Source organism: Cydia splendana, chromosome 21, assembly GCF_910591565.1.
Source record: "Cydia splendana chromosome 21, ilCydSple1.2, whole genome shotgun sequence".
In the NCBI taxonomy this organism is placed as follows: domain Eukaryota; kingdom Metazoa; phylum Arthropoda; class Insecta; order Lepidoptera; family Tortricidae; genus Cydia; species Cydia splendana.
The window spans coordinates 9,955,876-9,978,676 of NC_085980.1; the positions used below are offsets into that span (position 1 = coordinate 9,955,876).

General features: G+C 43.4%; 2 protein-coding genes across 6 annotated transcripts in view; one reads left to right on the forward strand and one right to left on the reverse strand.

Moving 5' to 3' along the window:
* Positions 1 to 10,095, forward strand: part of LOC134801014 (cilia- and flagella-associated protein 58-like) — a 38,267-nt gene extending 28,172 nt beyond the window's left edge. Inside the window, exons 14-20 of the mRNA XM_063773514.1 lie at positions 135 to 344; positions 872 to 1,022; positions 1,208 to 1,332; positions 2,008 to 2,165; positions 5,549 to 5,666; positions 6,268 to 6,334; positions 9,241 to 10,095. Of these exons, the coding sequence (XP_063629584.1) occupies positions 135 to 344; positions 872 to 1,022; positions 1,208 to 1,332; positions 2,008 to 2,165; positions 5,549 to 5,666; positions 6,268 to 6,334; positions 9,241 to 9,419 (1,008 nt within the window). The 3' untranslated portion in view covers positions 9,420 to 10,095. The remainder of the gene's footprint in view (positions 1 to 134; positions 345 to 871; positions 1,023 to 1,207; positions 1,333 to 2,007; positions 2,166 to 5,548; positions 5,667 to 6,267; positions 6,335 to 9,240) is intronic.
* A 334-nt stretch (positions 10,096 to 10,429) lies between these two features.
* The window catches only part of LOC134801032 (C-terminal-binding protein), a 135,963-nt gene continuing 123,591 nt past the window's right edge, over positions 10,430 to 22,801 (reverse strand). For 4 of the 5 annotated variants that reach the window (XM_063773538.1, XM_063773535.1, XM_063773537.1 and 1 more), the window contains 9 exons: positions 21,948 to 22,062; positions 20,709 to 20,853; positions 18,928 to 19,059; positions 15,316 to 15,515; positions 14,729 to 14,828; positions 13,909 to 14,111; positions 13,398 to 13,578; positions 13,044 to 13,174; positions 10,430 to 11,393 (listed from right to left, as the gene is read on the reverse strand). In XM_063773538.1, the coding sequence (XP_063629608.1) occupies positions 11,331 to 11,393; positions 13,044 to 13,174; positions 13,398 to 13,578; positions 13,909 to 14,111; positions 14,729 to 14,828; positions 15,316 to 15,515; positions 18,928 to 19,059; positions 20,709 to 20,853; positions 21,948 to 22,062 (1,270 nt within the window). In that variant the 3' untranslated portion in view covers positions 10,430 to 11,330. The other variant, XM_063773539.1, reaches the window with a different exon arrangement.

Here is a 22,801-nt window from a genome sequence, read left to right on the forward strand (position 1 = left end):
TGTGGCGATTAATATATCTGGCGTGTCCGTTCTAAAATTTGCCTCTCCGTCACAAGTGCCACAACTGCCATCTTAGGCTCACTGCCGGTTATCTGTTCCATTCTGCCGTCATCTCTACATTATCTTCTGTCTAGATGCTAGCATACCAAATCGAGCAGTTAAAAGAAGACGTCACAGGCAAGGAGACCGGTCTGAAGTCATGCGAAGGCGCGCTTAGCAAATGCAACAAGAAGGTGGAGTCACTCAGGATGGAGATACAGGCGGGCCTGACGAAGCTCGCGGACGCCAGGGCGGATATTGCGGCGTTGCGGCAGGAGGAAGCGCGGCTGAATAGGATTATTCAGGTAGGTCTTCTAAGACAGGAAGAGCAAGAGGTAGGTAAGACCGCCTGTTGTTTACCTCTGCGTGTGTTTCTGTTTTTTTGTATGGTTTTTTTTATTGAGGTAAAAGTAAAGAGTATATTTGTATTGTATTGTATTGTCTTCTACCGATTTAGGTTCTGATGTCGTCTTTTGCTAAAAGTTAAAGAACGCTGGAATAGATGCACATAATTTGCATACAGCCAAAACCCTTGTGTGTGTTTTGGCTGGACGTGGTTTTGGGTGTATTTTTGGCCGGTAGCTACCTATAAATCACAACAACAACTTAAATAAGAGACGATCAATTGACGGCCGACAACCGACAACGAACTAATGGAAGCGGAGCGTGAATCTCGCGACCTAAACATCGCCATGAATTTCACGGCGCTAACGACATTTTGGTCGCATGATTGAAGTCCCGCTCACCTGCTCTACAGGTTACGATTGCGACAATCGTTGTTTGGCATGGCTTCTCTATATGAAGTAATAATAACTAAATGTACATAACGCAGGAAGGCGACACAGCCCGCGCCAAGCTGACCAAGGAGCTGGAGGGGCTGATGAACGAGCGAGACGTGGTCGGCGCCCAACTGGTCCGTCGGAACGATGAGATCGCCCTGCTGTACGAGAAGATACGCATCCTTGAGGTCACGCTGCACCGAGGTACGTTTTAATGCCCTTTGTGTCTCTGTTTTGTTCCCTTCGACCTTCTGGACTCAGTAGATATTATTATAGACTTCCCTGATATCGTAGACATCACGTCTGATTTTTTTCCTGCTGACCTTCCTCAACTAAGAGTTACGAAGAAGCCCGGATATAATCGTAAACCATTTCCTTTACGCTTTTAGGAGAACGGCAATACGAGTCGCGAGTCGAGGACATAAGGTTGCTGCGGCTGGAGATCATCCGACTCAGGAAAGAGAAAAACCTGCTGTCGAAGGGGATAGAAAACATGACCGACCTACGACTCGAGGTACATTTCACTTGTGCCATATACATTTTTTTTATTAGCCTACTTCGGTGTCCCACTGCTGAGCAAATGCCTCCCCTCGTTTTCTCCACTCGACCCTGCCATCGGCATTAAATACAAATTATACCTACTAAATTAAGACAAAAGACAAAGATGCAGTCCGCACAGTAATGAAACGTCAGCGCTTGGCAACCTGCTTCAGCACATATGATGCCTACCTACATGGTTCTTACCGCATGGTTTAGAATCAAAAGCAAAAGTTGCAGTGTTCAAAATAGTCTAGTCTACACTACACTACACTAAACAAACACCTACATAATATGGGTAAAACTGACAGCCCCATGTGCAGAGCGTGCATGGAAGAAGAGGAAACAACAAAACATATTCTCCTAAACTGTAAACAGGTAAAGAAGTATACAGGAGCAAATACCTAGGGATCCGTGCACACTGAAGGAGGCAGTTAGCAACCTGAAGAGTTTGCTAGGTTTCGTGGAGGAGCTGGGGTGGTTACAGTAGGGCTACCCCGTTTCACGCAAAATAGGCACAGTGGATGTCGATTTGCGGAAAATGCCCAGCAAAACGAATAGTCTAGACTAGCTAAAATTACTCCCTTAGTAATAAAATCGTGTTAAAGCAAAGATTAACATAATTTGACCACCTATATTTCCTGTTGCGTAGGTATTCAACCTGGAGCGCGAGCTAGGCCGTGAACGTCTACGTGTACGGGCGTTAGAGGAGGCTCTAGAAACTCCACAGAACGTCCACCGCTGGAGAAAACTCCAGGGCACTGATCCTGAGAGCGTCCGCCTCACGCAGAAACTACGCGTCACACAGAAGTTAGTCCTTACGTCTACCAATAGTCGTTAACGTTTTCACCGCCAACGGCGTTGACTGATGAACGTGACTACAGCCCAATATCAACCATTCGTGCATTCCGAAAGGTTCTCAATAACGCACCGCACACGATAGTTTCGAATCTTATAATTCAAACCTGGAGCGCGAACCTTGACGAGTGTGATCAACGACGACGAGTGTAATGGAGGAGGCTCTAGAGACGGCTATAAAACGTATGGCGCTGAAGGAAGATACGGGGTGTACCCATGGAGAGCGTCTGCCTCGCGCAAAAGCTACGCGCCACACAGCTAAGTTAATCTTTACAAACGCAAACGCCTTCTGTGCGTGCACTGGAGGTGATGAGGCTTTATACTCGTACTTAGTGAACGTTCACTGCTGGATGTTTTGTAGCTGTTCAAGGTATGTATAGCCTAGGAACCCTTTAGGGTTTATACCAACCATTTTCGACTGAGACGGAAGTTTTGCCTTCCCATACAATACCTACAATTTTACAGAACGCAATCACGGTTTCAGAAGTTGTGTTACAACCGGCTCTTAGTGATCCTACATTGTCTTAGTGCCAAAGACAATTAAAATGGCGAATCATTAGCCCGTCCGACGCCTGCGAACGACCGGGCCTTGACCCGTCACGGTGCTCAACAGTCTCCGGTTGGTAGACTTTGTAGCCAACAGCCATCGTTAAGGTCGAGTTTTTGCCATGGTAGTTTAATTAGATACGCAAATTAATGTTAATGGATTAATTAAATTATATTTAGCAACGTCATATACGGCAAAGAATATAATACTCACTAGGAGAAGAACGGTAACTCCATACAAAAAAATGTCCCCAACCGTTTATACGTTTATACTAGTGGCGCCGTCTTTGTGTACCAATGGAACTAAAGTTGACAACCGGTTTAGCCTGGCGGGTATTGGTAGGTAGTAATTCTGTTGATAAACATATTTGTTATCTTCATATCACGAAATATATGCAAGATGCAAATATTACCCCTTGTTTGTGGTATTATCAATTGATTTAAATAAAAGGCATGTTTATGTTTATAACATTATATATATTATTTATTAAAAAATGTTTTACATATAAAAATATACACTGAAAACTGGCAACTGGCAACTTAATAAAAAAATAGACATTAATAAAGCGCATTCACAAAGTTTTCAGTACCTTTTATACAAATAACATTAGGCATGCCTACCTATTACACTTTACACACAGATACACTTTACATACGGCATTTTACACAGATTTCCAACTTGTATTCATACATTTCTTCACGGTTAATTAATACGCTTTCCAGATGCGTTATGACTCGGTTCCTTCTGGACCCACTAAAGTTGTAAATTTCACTCTGGCTGCTTCAACAGCCGTTGCTCCGCATTTAGCACATTTTCTATGTGCATTGCTGTAATCCATGTAGGTACAGACTTACAGTCTTAAGTGGTACGTAGCGGTACACGTTGTATGTATTATTTAAAGAGTTAATAAATAAAATTTTCGTTATGAACTTTAACCACAGCAGTTGGGCAGAGTCATTGACAAATATATTTTTTATTATGGTGGGTAGACCCTCGTGGGGTACCTACCCTCCATATATTTTATGAACATTGATAAAGACAGTTGGAAACAAATATTCATTATAAAACTTAATCGCATGTAATTAAGTTTTAAGCGTTTTAAGTCACGTTTTATGATTAATATTGTATAAAATTCGTGATAATTTAAATCAGAGTTGGGAGCAATGTTGCTGTAGAAAAATGTTTTTATTTTTATTACTCGCAACTTTTTCCCGTAGGCCAACGCACACATAGAAGATTAAGGCGCACACATGCGCAATTATTTGGGGACATAACTTTCTTAGGAAGTGAACAGGCCTTGATATACGGTCTTTTACATGGAAAATTTTACACATCCATATAGGCTTGTTGATTTAAAAGCATCATCCATAACGTTACTGCGCCTGTCGTGCAGACAGAAGTAAATAGGTACAATAGACCCTCTTGGTTCGTTATCGTGAGTCAAAATTATGGAGTCGCGGACCGGATCCTACCGTAGTTTGGAGACCTTCGGATAGGTTAAACTACCCTCTTCAACGTTATACTACTTACGGGTTTGCAAATAATTGTACGCAGTTAAAGACCTGTAATTAGACGTAAGTTAATTTATTACATTGTGTTACGAAAATGAACTATGTAAATTGTATGGTATGTAATTCATATACACATAACATTATAGCATACGCTTACGTACTTTCATGCAAATAACTTAAATATAAACCGCTAATTGTCGTAACACAATGAAATCAGTTAGCAGACTATAAAGTGAAATACAGGTCCTTAAGTCCGTACATTTTTTTTTGCAATTCTCCCTTATCCCTTACGCTTGTTACGAATCTTAAGATTAGGACCTACCCATACCCAAGTTCAACTGGTTGGCCCCAATACTTTATTCACAAGCCCGTGAAACCAATGCAAACAAAGTCTGTAATCCAATTATCCTACAAAGAGTTTCGCTAATTGTAATCAATCACGATAAGTCATTAACGATCTTCGCGTTCGTGCCCCGACATCGTGCTAGACCCGTGCGATCGAGGACTGAAAAAATATACCACACTTTAAACACCAAAACGGACTTAGTTTCACTGAAGTGATTAGCAAAATTGGTCTTTAGACTACTGACTTTAGAATCTAAAGGTAGGTTAACACTGTTGTTTAAATCTACGCTAATTAAGTGAGTAAGTAAGTTCCATGAACTATGGAAGCCCTGATGCTTAGATTGATTGCAACGGCCTAGATCTGAGATCATCTATTGTACTAGATTGGCCACTGGTCATCTGCTTATTGTTTTATAATTATAGCATATAGGAACAATGTACAATAAATTTTATGGTACGAGAAGAATAATTTTAGCCTCGAACCTAAGGTTAAGGGCAAAATAATTCTAAGTGTCGTCCACTTGGGTCAGTTAGAATAAGAAATAAATCAAAATAAGTGAATCAATTTATTAATGGTAGGTACTTAGATATACGAGCGCTGGTGGCCTAGCGGTAAGTGTGCAACTTTTAATCCGAAGGTCGCGGGTTCAAACCCCGGCTCGTACCAATGAGTTTTTCGGAACTTATCTACCTATGTACGAAATATCATTTGATAGTTACTTATTTATTGATAGGTGAAAACCGCATGAAAATCCCATCAGTAGCTTCCGAGTTTATCGCGAACATTCAGATAGACAGACGCGGCAGGGGACTTTGTTTCATAAAGTGTAGTGATAGTGATTATTATATAGCTATTTATTTATAGCTATATATTTAAATCACTTGAAGGATTTGTATTTTAATCGATCATAGCTGTAACATTGTTCTTCCAGGAAAGTCCTGGCGCAGAGCGAGATGCTAGTACTGAAGGACAGGGAGCTGAAAGAGACGAAGAATCTATACACGGCGGTGAAAGACATGCTTGCGCTACAGCCCAGCCCTGAGATACAGGTGAGTCATGAGATGCAGATATTACATACATGTACAGCGCCATCTATTTTAATTTAAACTTTTCGACGCCGTGTCAAACACAAAAGCTGTCACTCGGACTCGGACGCCACGTCACCGAAATGTCGAAACTGTAATTGAACTTTATGCATATGCACGTAGGTCTGTGTTCATTTGTTGCTCTGTGGTCTGTGACGGATTAATCGGTCTTTGTCGTTGGACCTACGGTGCGGATATATATATCGGTCATTGGCGTCCAAAAGGTTAACGGCTAGAGTAGGTTGCGCCGAGCCGTCATTTGCTGACAATTTTTCTTCAGGCTTTAGGTACACTCTACTAAACTTAATAACTGATATTCGCAGGCTCGGAGGCTTTATCGATTCGTTAGTGACAGGTCGTGCCTAAGCCAACAATAGCAGCTCGGATGCGCGCGACCCACCCCTCGCCATTATTTTATAGACTGTGCTTTCGGGATCAGAAGAGAAAATCTTTGTTTGTGTGTGTGTGTGTGTGTGTGTGTGTGTGTGTGTGTGTGTGTGTGTGTGTGTGTCTGTGTGTGTGTGTATAACCCTTTACAATCTTTACATGTTACCAAAATTTTCAGCAAACTCTGAACGCGACGCAACGCGCCCTGGCGCAGCGGACTTCAAAAATGAAGTGTTTGATAGCGGGTAAATCATTTCATTAACATATATCTAAAGGCTCCTCTACACGATGGGCCAACGCGGCCACTCCAAGGGACGCAGCTATGCGGTAGAATGAGATAGCAATATCACTTGCTCCCTCTAACGCATAAATGCGTCCCTTGGAGTGGCCAGCGTTGGCCCATCGTGTAGAGGAGCCATAACGTCGGTGCGAATAAAAAAATCGCCATGTATTTTTAAGCTACTTTTCAGGAGACAAAACTGTTTATTTTCCTGTTTGTAATATATAGCTGGTCAAGCAGATCTTGTCAGTAGAAAAAGGCGGCAAATTTGAAAAATGTAGGCGCAAAGGGATATTGATTGTCTCATAGAAAATTTGAATTTCGCGCCTTTTTCTACTGACAAGATTTGCTTGACCATCTATATTTGTTGCACCTGTATTTTTTTTCTAATAGATCAATGATTTTTACATGACACTCATGATTTCTTCATGAGTGTCATGTAAAAATCACAGTATAAACAGTTTTTATCGTAATTTTTTACAATATATTATTTTAACCAAAATCTTGCTACATAGCGACTTAAATTTGGTTCATTTAAAATCGTCATGTGTTAAGTTTGTACACATAGCGATTTGTTGCCAAAGTAACATAGTACGAGATGATACATAGCGATTTTAGGGTCTATGTCGGGTAATCCATTCTACAATAAATCGCCATGTGCAACATTATCGCCATCACCCTCGACGGAAAACAAGGCATTTAATTTTGTTATGTTCTAAAAAATCACATAGCAATTTTTTTTGTTTCTGTTCTATTTTTTTTGTACAAATGTTGTTCTGTGTTCACATAGCGGAATTGTTATTTTCAAAACTAATAAAGATATAACAAAAATATTTATGTGGGTCGACGGGAACTTGAAAAAGGAATTCAAATATGCCAAAATCAAAGCAATGTAAAAAAAACACATAGCGATTTTTTTATTCGCACCGACGATAAGGACAAGGCCATACGAGCACTAAGAATGGTGCTAGTTCAGCGGTGTCATTCACGAATTCGAGCCAATCGTGCAGTCTAATCTAACGCAACTAGTTGCCACTTGCGACCAATCGCGCACGTGATGCGAACTCATCAACCAATCGAGTTGTGGCGTTAGACTGGATGGTTGGCTCGAATTCGTGTGCGTGACACCGCTGTACTGGCTCCATTCGTATTGCCCGTAAGGCCCGTAAGGCCCGTACTTAGAGAGAAAACATTTCGATGTAGGAACAAAGTGGGGAAAATCGAATAACTCTATCATGAAATGAGCAGTGCTACTTTGACCAGGTACTGTGTAAGTTATTGTTTAGGTCATTAAAATTAACTTAGGTACTTATATACATAGAGAAATCTAAAATTGGGTTAGTTACATACTAGATAGGTAAGTCCAACGTGCCAAATTTTGGTTTAGTCATGTATTAATTTAGATTAGTCGCTATGAATACAGATGACTCATTATCCATAATTTAGAATTTTATACACGCACTTGAGGTAATCCCCAAAACCTAGTTGCCAAACTATTTAATTTTCTCAACACAATGAACAAAGTTTTATACAGAGTGATACATTCCATATGAGAGGAGAGAGTGAGCTAGTTAAGCCCTCGGATGGCGAGCGCGGATCCACGTACGAGGAAAATATTAGAAAAAGATAATCACGGCACACGAGAGGTTAATCAACATCATAATTTTAAGAAATTGAGTACCTATCCTATTTATTTATTGTTATATTTAAGTAATAAGGTAATTTTTATTCAATTTGTTCTTAGGAGTCATGCGGTTGGTCTGAAAAAAAAACTACACTACTCCTATGTACTAAGACCCTATTTTATATTTAGAAGCCACGGAGTTGCCTAATTAAAATCATCATCATCATTTCAGCCTATATACGTCCCACTGCTGGGCACAGGCCTCCTCTCATGCGCGAGAGGGCTAATTAAAATAATAACTAAAATAAGTATAGTATAGGTATGAATATAAAAAACCCTAACGCTAAGGCATTTTCACCCATTATAAGCCATACTGATGGTGATAAAGATATCATTTTGGGATACTAGATGGGCATTTTCTTTTCATCATGGATCCAGTTTTCCGTATCTCTTAGTTTAATACTTTCCTTGGCGGCCCCTTTGCCATTTACCCTGTATTATCTATACCTATTAAGACTATTTCTAGACGTGAGCAAAAAATCTGAAAGTATCTGGTTTTTTCGACAGCCAAGTGTTTGACGTCAATCGTTACAACCTATTCGTCATGGTTCAAGATTTCCTGTTACTCTGAATCTTAGGCATACGCTAATAGTCTTTACAGTTTACCTACTGTTTTAGTCAAATATTATTAGCATCGTAGTTACCGAGTACCAACATGGCATTATGAACATCATAAATGTATGGTCAGCCAAGAAAGTGGTCTACCACATTTCGACTCTATCAATCAGATGATCCGAGACTCCGTTTCAGTCTAATTGGAACCTTTCATAAATCAAATAAAGTACCTAGAATATTATTGATAATTTTTTTTTTACAAACTAAATTTATTCCAATTCATTACATCGAGATTCAAATAAAAAATATGTTTTTTTTTTATGGTGGGCCTTACGAAAATAATAGGTACGAATGCTACGAATAGCAAAGATGTATTGTTTGTATAAGATGTGTTGAGTCGAGTTTTCTAGGAATCGGTCATAGTTTCATAGGAATTGGCCTGTTCATGTTGCTACTTATAAACTCTACCACTGCAGTCTGTGCAGAGCTTGGTCGGATCAAACTCTAACATCATTTTCCTGGTGTATTCCCATCTGTCTCCGGGCACAGATGGGAATTGATAATCTGTCCCCACCTCGTGTATGGCGGCGGTCACGGGGACAAATAGGAATAAACAATTTTCTTTTCTCCAGAGCTAAACATGCGCGAGCAGCAAGTCTCCGACCAACGCCTAGAGATCAAGCGCGTCACAGACGAACTGTTATCCTTCAAACAGAAGTATTACGAGATGAAACGAGCGCTCGACGCGGACGAAGCCAGGCGGCTGCGAGTCCCCACCCCGCCTACCCGCGAGTCTGCCGTGCTCAGCTAACTGATAGGGGAAGTTTAACCTTTATTTTGATGTCTTAAGATATATCAAATACATGAATCGCGTTCTTTGGAACTTTAGACGGAGTCTCATGACATTTAGATGAAATTTCCGAGTAATTTTTAGTAGTTAGGGACCTATACTTGCTGAACTGTAGTTTTTAATTCTAGGTGACCCGTAACTATACTTATTGTTCGTATTTTTCGAATTTAAGCCTGTGCCAATTTTTTATTTCATTAAAATTGTACGATTTTAATTTAAATCTAAGTTGGAATAATCATTGAAGTTACCCATTTTATTCCTGAAGAACTGAAGATGGAAGATACATCAGTCACAGGGCATAATTCTCAGAATGTGGCTCATATCTCAGAATGTGGCTTGACCGTCATTGAATCAGACCTCAAAGGGTCAGGCGACAAATGTCGTGCATATAACCAATATATGTACATATTTTTTATTGACCTAAATGATTGAAAATAATTCAGTTGTGAAAGCGTAGATGTCGCATTGTGTACTTATCGCATAATGTCCCAATAACTTGGCCATGAAAAGTATTAAATATAATTTATAAAAAATGTACTTTGAAATGTGTGGTACAGGTTGTTTAAATGTAATGATTAGTACATAATGCATTTGTTAATTAGTGTCATATCGATTTCATCACATTTTTCAGTAAATATGTAAATGCAATTTAACAATGAATTTATATAAATTACAATAATAAAATATAAAACCATTCGCGCCCATTCCGGTTTGACGGGTAGATAGATACCAGTCAGCATACAGGAACAATCGATAAGACTGATCATTTATTTTATGTATTGGTTAATTTTGCATGACGAGAAAGTGTGATGAATATGATATGTAATAACAGTTGAGCTCATTTACAGCCATTTATATTGTTATTTTATTGTAAGTAATAATAATCAAGAATGTAGTTGAAATTCTGTAACATCGCCATATTGAAATTGAAACAAATCGGGATCAATATTGAAAAGAAATAAAACTCCATATTTATTAATCCGAAAACAATAGTTTTATTTAAGAACTTTTCACTTTCTCATAAAATATACACATTGTTTTTGTCATTAAACTAAAATGTAAGTAAATACTAATTTTAAATACCAATTTTCGGTCACACGGCGGCCCGAGGCGGGCGCCGCCAACGGTCTATGTTTAACGTGCTCTCATGTACAAACTGTTCACTTAAACGCTATTTAGAAAAAAATATCAAATGAAAGCATGATTTTGTACATTTCAAAATAAAAAAATGAAGACCTCCTGTTTACAAAGTGTGATGATAGAATTCTACAGTCCATCTGTCGATACTTAAAAATAACAGTTCGAATGCATGCGAGTCGGACCGGGTCGTGTCGGGTCAAATGCGGTGAAATGCTGCGGCTAGCCGCGTGCGACTGCCGTCTGCGACTGCCGTGCGACTGTCGCGACTGTTGCGACCGCGACCGCGACGGACGATCGCACCGACACACGCCACTAACAAACCGCCCGCAGGCACACATACGTTTCTCATACAGATTCCCCTTAAAATTAGAAATATAAATCTCTTAATTCACATCGAATAGACTAACTTGTGTACTCGGATAGTACGATCACACACAACAAATCATAGTGTACTTTCGTCCGTCGGTATTTATTGCGTAAACGATTTTATCACTTTATTAAGCTACATTTGTTTAGCCGAATTATACTAAAGGAAGTTCCAAATATATAAAAAGTAAACCTTAAATCACGCAACATTCACTTCACTTTAGCGGGTAGTAGGTTAGTCCGGCGCGGCAGACGGCGGCGGCGCGGATAAAACTATTGTTTGTATGTTCGTGCGCGGCCAGTAGTACGGCAGTACGATAGTGCACTAGTACAGTACTACAGTACGGTAGCAGTACTAGCTGCACACTAGTGTACGTCCGAGCTCTCCTTGTTCAGCGAGTGGTTCGCCGGGTCCGACGCGTTCATTGGCTGCGGACAAACATATATTCATTAATATTTGTGTTCATAAACAACCTATTATCAACTAAGTGGTAGTGGGTGTAGTCACAATGTAGCATTCAACTAATATATTAATATTATATTTACGTCAAACAAAAGTGAAAGTTTCAATGTTAAAATGTAGAGGCGAAACAAAGGAATATATTGAGGGAGAAACTTATTCGAGAAATCTGACGTGTTGTAAGGTTGTAACAGTTTACAACACTAAATTAATTTTGCAAGCAGAAACGTCTGCGAACGATGCTATTAAGCTTAGAAATAAATTGAAAGAGGGAACATTCAGTCTCGGGTGGGACTCGAACCCGCCACTACTGGATCACTAGTACAGTTTATTAGACGCCAGACGCACGGTCTCGTTTAGCTGGGGCAGAGTGTGGACAAGGCTTACAGCACTGACCAGGCTGATGGGCGGCTGGCTGGGCTGCGGCGGCGGCGCCGGCTGCGGCGGCAGCGCCGGCGCGTCGTGCACGGCCGTGGTGGAGTGCGTGTGTGGGGGGGGGGAGGCTAGGGGAGAGCTTACAGCACTGACCAGGCTGATGGGCGGCTGGCTGGGCTGCGGCGGCGGCGCCGGCTGCGGCGGCAGCGCCGGCGCGTCGTGCACGGCCGTGGTGGAGTGCGTGTGTGGGGGGGGGGAGGCTAGGGGAGAGCTTACAGCACTGACCAGGCTGATGGGCGGCTGGCTGGGCTGCGGCGGCGGCGCGGGCTGCGGCGGCAGCGCCGGCGCGTCGTGCACGGCCGTGGTGGAGTGCGTGTGTGGGGGGGGGGGGAGGCTAGGGGAGAGCTTACAGCACTGACCAGGCTGATGGGCGGCTGGCTGGGCTGCGGCGGCGGCGCGGGCTGCGGCGGCAGCGCCGGCGCGTCGTGCACGGCCGTGGTGGAGTGCGTGTGTGTGGGGGGGGGGGGGGAGGCTAGGGGAGAGCTTACAGCACTGACCAGGCTGATGGGCGGCTGGCTGGGCTGCGGCGGCGGCGCGGGCTGCGGCGGCAGCGCCGGCGCGTCGTGCACGGCCGTGGTGGAGTGCGTGTGTGTGGGGGGGGGGGGGGAGGCTAGGGGAGAGCTTACAGCACTGACCAGGCTGATGGGCGGCTGGCTGGGCTGCGGCGGCGGCGCGGGCTGCGGCGGCAGCGCCGGCGCGTCGTGCACGGCCGTGGTGGAGTGCGTGTGTGTGGGGGGGGGGGGGGAGGCTAGGGGAGAGCTTACAGCACTGACCAGGCTGATGGGCGGCTGGCTGGGCTGCGGCGGCGGCGCGGGCTGCGGCGGCAGCGCCGGCGCGTCGTGCACGGCCGTGGTGGAGTGCGTGTGTGTGGGGGGGGGGGGGGAGGCTAGGGGAGAGCTTACAGCACGGACCAGGCGGATGGGCGGCTGGCTGGGCTGCGGCGGCGGCGCGGGCTGCGGCGGCAGCGCCGGCGCGTCGTGCACGGCCGTGGTGGAGTGCGTGTGTGTGGGGGGGGGGGGGGAGGCTAGGGGAGAGCTTACAGCACTGACCAGGCTGATGGGCGGCTGGCTGGGCTGCGGCGGCGGCGCGGGCTGCGGCGGCAGCGCCGGCGCGTCGTGCACGGCCGTGGTGGAGTGCGTGTGTGGGGGGGGGGGGGAGGCTAGGGGAGAGCTTACAGCACTGACCAGGCTGATGGGCGGCTGGCTGGGCTGCGGCGGCGGCGCGGGCTGCGGCGGCAGCGCCGGCGCGTCGTGCACGGCCGTGGTGGAGTGCGCCGCCTGCGCCGCGCCCGACCCGTAGTACCCGCCGTTCATACCTAGAAACGGACATATCATGTTGGATATTATTCGCAGCCGTTGCAGAGGTTTGAGGAAAAAATATCGGTGCCAGTAGTTTTCGAGGTTTTCCAGGACAAAATCATTGGTAATCGTTTTCGAGGTTTTCGGGGTTACAACAATATTTGGTAATAATTTTCTTGGTTTCTGGAGATACAACCGTTTGCAGTCGCAATATGCAAAATGCCGTGTGTGTATATGTACCTTCGCTGTAGGTGCTGGGCGGCGGCTGCGGCTGCGGCTGCTGCAGCGGCGGCTGCGGCGGCGGCAGCTGGGGCGGCGCGCCGGGCAGGAAGTAGTCCTTGTTGACGCAGTTGCGCAGGCAGTCCGGGATGCGGCCCACGATCGCGCGCCGGATCTCCGACGCCGCCATCTCGCGGAGCTCCTGCGATACAAGACATTCAAATGACAATCTCTAAAGTTGCTTACATTTATTTCAACTAGGAATACTGAATTTGGTGTTTTCCTAATGTTAATAATGATAGTGAAATTGCTATATTTATCAACTGATAGCTTCATTAGCCTCAGCGCAATAAGAGCGTCAAAAAGACTTGAGTAGCGCGCACCTCGACATAAATCGCCGCTCGAGGCCCCACTGAATTTGCATACTAACCAGCCAGCCAAAACCAAATTTGCCAGTTAAAACAAATGTACCGCCAGTCAGCGTCACCGTGTACGACGCTCAGCTCTCGAGTAAGTATCAGGGTTAGGTTACCTGCGCGCTGGCGTCGGAGTAGAAGGCGGCGTGGGGCGTGCAGAGCACGTTGGGCGCGTCCTTGAGCGGGCCCTGGAACACGTTGAAGGGCTCGTTCTCGTGCACGTCGAGCGCGGCGGCGCGGATGCGGCCCTGCTTCAGCGCGGCCGCCAGCCCCTCGTCGTCCACCAGCCCGCCGCGGGCCGTGTTCACCAGGAACGCCCCTGCAACACAGCACCATACAGTTAGGCCCAGATCTTCACTTCGCTCGAGTGGCGACAATGGGGGGAGGAGCGTCCCCAAAGTAGACCCCAGATGCGTTGGGACGACGACATCAAAATGACTGCGGGGAAGGAATCCTAAAACTAGCACCGTAAAAAGCATCTCATGTCACGCCGAGGTAGCGTAGAAGGCGACGCGTCGAGAGAGGGCCAGGCCTTATTAATACGTTGTGCTACGTTTGTGTCGCGTGGCGGCGACGTATTAATGTGGCATACCATAAAATATATATATTATGTTAAATTCACATAGTCAACGCTGCGACGAAACAACGCGACACAACGCAATCCCGCCAGACCGCAAACTCCCCCTCATAGTTGAAAAGACAACAATCCGTTACGAATTTTGTATGACAGTTAGTGGGTTTGTATAGAGATTGTGAGATGGGCATCGGATTCAAAGTTTTCTTTCATTCAAATGTTTCTTTTTTTCGTAATTCGCACAAGTTCAATTTAATTTACAATCCTTCTCGATGATCTGCCGTAAAACGAAAACTAAGCACAAGAGCGATTAAACCTAACTTTAAGCTCTAGCCCTAGCTAAGTAGATAGGAAGAACATACCTGGACGCATCTGTTTGATAGTGAACTCGTTGATAAGGTGATGGTTGTGTTCGTTTAAGCTGCAGTGAAGTGACACACAGTCACTCTGGAATAGGAGGTCCTGAAATCAAAAATTATTCCATCAATCATCAATTACATCTTATTATGGTTAATCACAACATCAAATGACCACCTACGAGCGCCGTTAAACTCGGGCCTATCTCTTTACGTAAGCGGTGAAGACATCGCTTAAAGACTATTAGCTATTAAGGTTCTTAAGTCTCCGAGATTCCATATTTCGGGTGATCACTTGCATTCGTCACGATCCTGTCATGATCGGGTATGACTAGAGTTGAACCAAGAGAAATCTGCAACGATTTTGATAGCAAACGTAGTGCAAGTGTTATTTTAAATGTCAAACTTCTATGAAATCATGAAGTATAAATGACACTTGCACTGCATGAGCTATCAAAATCGTTGCAGACTTTTGGTCTAACTCTACTCTAGTCAGTCCAAGTTAACGCTGCACAGAGTCGGCTTGCCGTGCATTGTAAACAATCCACCATGAAATATGCTGAGTCAGCTTAGACGAACTCTAATATACCAACCTGCAGCGTGTAGACCCTGGTGAGGCCGAGCGACTTCTCGATACCGTCGGGCAGGTAGGGGTCGTAGAAGATGACGTTGAAACCGAAGGCTTTGGCCCGCAGCGCCACGGCGGAGCCGATACGGCCGAGGCCCACGATGCCCAGCGTGTCGCCGCGGATGCGCGCGCAGCCCGCTGCCGCTTCGCGGACTTGCTCCGGACCTAGGAAACAACAAAACATTATTGCCTGCACCTCAACCCCTCGAGGTCCAGCTATAGACAATGTCAGAATCCTCTAAGTTCCAAGAGTTTTTGACTTTTCATACATTTTGTATAAAATCGCGTGTGCGAAATCATATCAGTGGGAGTCAATATCGCGTCCACCGAACTTCAGGGAAAAACGCGTGCAGTGTGCACGCCTGCAGGGCTATCCTAGTGGAAGACGTACGAAGCCCAAGAAGAATGTGCTGTCCGGACTAAAAAAAAGGGTCTAAAATAGACTTCGTATATTTTACAGATTTAAGTAAACAATAGCTACTATAAGCGTCACTTTACCAACAAACGCGTTCACTTTGAGGGCATGCCGCAAAACACTAGTTCCCGGTACTACACATCAGCGCAAGGTCGAAATTATGGATTGATATCAAATTCATCTGGGGCTAAAGGGGTTTTATTGAACTGAAAATATGCTGTAAGATCTGCCCACCCTGTGCGGAATCTAAAAATCAAGCCCAGGTTGTCTAGCCAAGATGAGGACATCCTCTGATTTCTCTGTATATTGATGGCTTACATTGATTGTCTTAAATTCCAGTCCTCAACTCATCACAACTTGTTTTACAATTATAGCAGGGGATCTAAGGTCCCGTTTTCTAAGGGGACCTTGCATTTTGGAGACAAAGCAAACCGCTTGGAACAGGTGTTCCTGGGGGTGACCTGAGCTGATTAAGCCCGGTTGCCAAGAGGTTCCCCCCAGTAGGTGGGCAGGGGAGGGGGGGTAAAAGTGCCTCCGGCGCGCCTCACTCTAAGCTTTATATCTGCATACATCTCGCAACTATATCAAGTTTGGTGTCATTTTCGTATAATTCGAGGATGAAGAATTCATTTCTGTGACTAAATTTTCACTCACCCATACAAAAAATTCGAAAAATTCAAAATTCAAAAAAAATCTTTTGATTTTTTTTTCGAAAATCCTCAACAAAATGTATACTATGAGGATTTGCTCTAGAAAAAAAAAACATGTGAATAGCCCAGTTCTCCTACTATACAGAATAGTAAACATGTCAAACATTTTTTTTCATAACTCTGTTAAAAAAAATGTTTTGTGTCGCGCGGCGTACCTGCATTGTAAGAGTGGTATGCAACGTTTAGGATTTTTAAGTATGTTTAGATGATTTCTGATAAGTTGTTATTCTTCTGGTGATAGATTACATTAATAAATTACTTCTGGACGTGATATATATACATATATAAATAAAGATGTTGGGAAAACTTTCGCTAATAGAGTTAAGTATTATAAATGTGATAAAATTAACATAGGAGATGTTTGACAAAAAATGCGGGTTAAAATAAGATATATATTGTTCGTAATTGCCATTACATGCCCATGAGACTGTGCATTTTAGGTTTTTTTTTAATGCAGTTGCACCTCCCTGCGCATTTTGTTTTGCAGCGGCAACGAATAAGCTCTAAACAAGCAGCAGCCGCCGCAGGTAGGCTTGTCCATATGGGCTCCATGTTGTTTGGACCAGCCCCAGTCAGCAGGGCATGGTGGCTGTTGCTGAGGGGCTAAGAAAAAGACACCAAACTTGATATAGTCGCGAGATGTATGCAGATATAAAGCTTAGAGTGAGGCGCGCCGGAGGCACTTTTACCCCCCCACCCCTGCCCACCTGCTGGGGGGAACCTCTTGGCAACCGGGCTTAATCAGCTCAGATCACCCCCAGGAACACCTGTTCCAAGCGGTTTGCTTTGTCTCCAAAATGCAAGGTGGTGGACCTTAGATCTCCTGCTATTAGGGATGTACCGACTAGTCGCCGACTAGTCGGGAAAGCCGACTATGCGGCCACATTTGTAGTCAGCGATTAGTCGGCGACTAGTCGGCAAAAATGGCCGATTAGTCGGCACTTTATTAGTGAAAGAAAAAACAGAAAAAAAAGAAATCAGCGGTCCATATTTACCACATGTTTTATGTTTATTTTACTAAAATACCTACGAGTATTCAGGGTGCATACGAAAACTTTTGTTCATATAATTGACCGTTTGATCGTTATCGTATGTTGGTGACCTGGTGTTTTCCTCTACAGATCGATCTCAACTGATTCTCGTGTAATTTCATGTGCAAGTTCGATAGTTATTTTTTTTTTATTATTCATTTTTTGTTTTTTTTTTTAATGGTTGAGCCATGAGGAACTATTAATGTTATTGCAAAATTTAGAAACTTAGTTAGGGCACGTTGCTCGTAAAGACGCTGACCACAGGGGATAGGTTCTTAACTGGCGACTACGTACGGGAAATAGAGCCTTGGAAATACCTCCTACAAGCTATTGGTACTGACGGTCTGCTCAGGAAAGAACTAAAGACAGAAATTGAACGAGGATTCTTGTGATAGGTATTTGAACCTGTAGAGAACACCTTTTAGCCAAGCTAAATTATGATGAATAGCGCAACCAAAGGAGCAAAACTATTGTTTTTCACCTGAACTTATACGAAACTAATGATCCGGCCGACTGGCCGACTAGTCGGCCGACTAATCGGCCATTCGAGCGCCGATTAGTCGGCTAGTCGGCCAAATCAATAGTCGGTAAAGTCTATTTCAATAGAACTTGCTAACTATGTAAACAAACAACTCAACTTTGTTTTATCACTGTTTCTCTTTGAATTTTCACACCACCTCATCAAATACCATTGAAACCATACACATATACACTATAGAAACGGTCCGTTCCGTAAAATACACAAACATATAACTGTATCTTGGATATTTAATTAAAAGTTTAAAATGGGTTCATAAGTTAGGTTATTAGGACCTGTTGGAATGACGGTTTTGTTTCTTTTAAATTCTACAATTGTCTATGATGGGTAGTGTTGTGACTAAAGTTTGTGATATATACTTGGTCAAGCAGATCTTGTCAGTAGAAAAAGGCGGCAAATTTGAAAAATGTAGGCGCGAAGGGATATCGTCCCATAGAAAATTTGAATTTCGCGCCTTTTTTTACTGACAAGATTTGCTTGACCGTCTATAAACCCGCTACACACTACCCAACCCACGCTCTGTACCTACGGCCACGGTTATAAAATACATCAATACATCATTCTTAGGTACTAATTTGTCTTCTGATCGTGATTAAACAAATTAAAAATAAGTAACTACTTGTTTTTTACTTTTGGTATTTTATTATTCGATATGGTTCGACATTAGTAAAGTAGTAAGTAGGAGTCTTGGCCATCACTAGTAAATTCATCATTCAGAGACAATTTCAATATGGCGGTTTGTTTACACAGTTAGCAAGTTCTATTGAAATAGACTTTACATCACTATTTACAATCTATGCTCAATGATGACCCTCAGTCTAATAACTCCTGTAACTCCCCGTGGGTTCACTGCCCTGTTGTCTCTTGTAATGTAGAGTGTTACCTGTGAATTTCTTTCCATCCCGCACCATGATGGCGAGCCAGAAGGTCCGCCGATATAAATTAAGTATGAGACACATCGTCGTGTCGGCCACCTCCTCCACACCGTAGCCGGGCACATTACATACTGCTATTCCTGGAAACAACAATTCACACGTTCAAATCACGAATAAAATTAAGCCAAGATAGGATGGACACTGAAGACAATATTCAATGACACAGGATACATCGTGGGTCGGGCACGGGTATGTATTTAGAGTAACTGTTTTGGTAGTGATAAATTAAGATCCTTGCCAATCTACCAGTTCAGACAAATCGACGTAAATTAACATCCATTTAGTGGTTTGGAAAATACGTGTCCATAAACTGATAAATCTCTACTAATATTATAAATGCGAAAATAACTCTGTCTGCCTGTTACCTATACACGGCTAAACCGCTGAGCCCATTTAGATGAGATTTGATATGGAGATAGTTTGATGTCCTGGGAAGGACATAGGGTAGTGGTAGTTTATATCAATCATCATGATCATCATTTTGCGCAGACGAAGTTGCGGGCAGAAGCCAACGTATAGCAAAATACGCGCAGGTTCAAGGTGCGCGCAACCGGGTAGTTTACGTCCTTATTGGAAATCTTTTAAAAATGTATATTTGACTAAAGAGTGAAATCCTCATCGAATTATCGACCGAACAACATCCACGGCCGAGATATGAATGAACTAGACACAATCAGTCATATGCTAATAGATAGGTCTGAACGCGACAGTCAAAATAAGTTAGAAGCTTCGGAGCAGACATGTCGAAAGGTCATCCGTCATCAATATTCAGGCGGCAACAATGTCGGCGGCGTACTTGTGCCACATTAATTATTTAGCTACTAGTCTAGTCAGACAGACGAGGCGCTAGAAAGTGGGTAAGGTTATTGAATTATTGATAAGTAGCCTGTTTTATATGATGCATTACATCGAAAAACGTTTAGGTCTAGGGTTAAGATTATGCGGACAATTTGAGATGTTTTTTTTTATATATCAAGGCTAGAATTTGAGAGTTCCCAATCCCAATGAAGGTGCAGCGAGACGTTGATTTTCTTGGTTTCTTACTTAAAAAACGTTTTTATTCCAAAAAGGGGTAAAGGCTAAGACAAAAATGTGTTGAACTTAGCAGAACAGAATTTCCTCACCTCCAGTTTTCAGACTAGCATCATCATCATCATCAGCCTGTATCCGTCTGCTCACTGCTGGACAGAGCTCCCCAGGGCACGTTGGTCTAGACCTGAACAATCTAGTTCAGCTTTTCTAGAACTTGAATTTTCAGATTTCCCCTATCAATATTCAATACCTGACGAATAGTATTACCCTAGTGCCTAGTTATAGCAGTGTATATCAGTAAACAAGTACGTTACCTAGTCCATTTTTTTAACAAGCAGATACGTCTGCGAGCGGTCCTCCAAATTTTATATGAAAGGAAAAAAAGAAAGGAATGAAAGATTTGGGAGGTCCTGCTAGGCTTTCGTAGCTCAATTGGTTAAGACCAACGCACGGATTGCGGAGGTTGCGGGTTCAAGTCCTGCCGGAAACGTAACTTTTTCCATTTTTTCCTATAATACAAAATGTACGTTACCTAGTTCCCCCGCCGCCTTCACAACAATGTTGTCGACGCCGGAGCCGATGCGCACGATGATGCGCAGAGCCTTGAACTTCTCCAGGTCCTCCTTGGTGAGGATGATAGTGTGCCACATGAGCGCACCCACCGCCTCGTTCAGCACCTACAATACATGTACGTTACCTAGTTCCCCCGCCGCCTTGACATCAATGTTGTCGACGCCGGAGCCGATGCGCACGATGATGCGCAACGCCTTGAACTTCTCCAGGTCCTCCTTGGTGAGGATGATGGTGTGCCACATGAGCGCACCCACCGCCTCGTTCAGCACCTACAATAAAAAGGGGATTTACAATTTGCAAACCGGGAAACCAAGTTAGAGTACTGACGTGCAGACGGCGTTTAAAAAAAAACATTTGACCTTTCGGCTAGGTTTGTTTATGAACCTAATCCAATTTTTCAGTAACCTTATACATACCATTATTTTGCTCTCTTCGGCTCGATTGTGGGTTTAATCCACGACTTTAGACAAACACTTTTAGTTAAGAGAGATCTCTGTACATATAATTATCTCAAAATTTATAGATTGATTCAGCCGATGTGAATGGGATGAGCACACGACCGTATATACGTGTATGTCGAATTGTCGATATGCTAGTTGGTTGTTATGACAGGATGTCAGTCACACGATGGTCGATGATTGATGTCATTCGTTTTGCACATTCCATTCACGCCAGCTTTGATGAAGCGATTGTATAGCGCGGACGAATGGACAACTTCCAGTCGCTAGGCGATATACTACGATGAAAGCCTTTTAAATTTGTCCATTCGTCGCTTCTGAGTGTCCAAATAGAGCCATTTCGTGCCGGCATGTTATCTATTTGGTTGCTAAACAACGACAATCCAGTAAACGTTTAACCAACAGCATATTAACATCTATTCAACCAACTCAGTTAAGTGGTAAATTGTATATTGAAAAATACTTATTGACCTACTGGAACATCATCTCAACCGTCCCAGCGTAGCAAATACAATGACAATAGGCTGAGGCAAACGCAAGCGCGGCCACAGCGCAACCCAATATGCCTCGGGCAAGGCACATCTACACAGACCGAGTTGCTTCGTTCGCTCGTGCCATACTCGGACCAGAGGGCCTACCGTGAACCACAATCGACGTGTTGCCTGTCGCACTTGTAAATTCGTACGTAAGTGTGACAGGAGGCAACACGTCGAACGTGGTTTGCGATTAGCCCTCTGTGTACTATTAGCTATCTAACTTAACCATTTGGACGCCACACCTATCGTGTGCGGCGCATCATCGTAAACCTTGTTGGAATGCACGATGGTTGGTATTGGGCTGTAGCCTCGCGCGTCAGTTGACATCTTTAGCGGTCATGGGGTTAGTTAAAATGTGTTGAAACGTACCTTCTCGTGTATCTCGGAGGTGGACTGCGCGTCGCAAAACGCGACCGTCGCCACGTCCTTCAGTATCGGCATCTCGACGGTGCAGTCCCGTCCGTCTAACAATGCCACCAGCGGCCTGCAAATACAACATAAAGCGTTTAAAAAGCAATGTAGTATTTTCTTCCTCGCGTTATCCCGGCATTCTGCCACGGCCCAATGGAAGCATGGGGTCCGCTTGGCAACTAATCCCGAGATTTGCACTAATAAGCAATGTAGCATATTTAGGATAAGAGGGAGTTGTATTTTTTTTCTCCTGATCATTTCTAATTATTTTACTTGTTTTATGACTACTGACTGACTTTTACTAATTATTTGTTATTTTCAATTTTTTTAAAGCTTAGTTGGCATTATATTTGCATGTTTGCTTGCAAGCAAAATATACATTGTACCTGAATAGTTATAACACCTTTTGTTACTGTATTTTTGCAAATAAATGCTTGATTGATTCTTTGTAATTCTGAAGACGCTTTTGAGGTAGAACAGACTAGGTACCATATGTTAACTCAGGAAAGCACGCCCATATTCTTGTAATTTCTTGTAATCATATCGTACTAATTTCGCAATTTACATCGTACACAATGTTAACTGACAATCCGTAAACCTTATTACAAAGGTATACATATGTGAGATATACAAGTGTATATGATTGAAAAGATAAGTGCTAAAATTATCATAGTACTTAATCATAATCAACATTTTTTATTTATTTCTAAGCCAAAAACACTTTTGCTGAGAACAATTCGAAGGCCTTTATATTGCAAAATATAATCCTTCGTATACAATCCTTGTAATCTCAACCTTGACCTTTGAAGCAA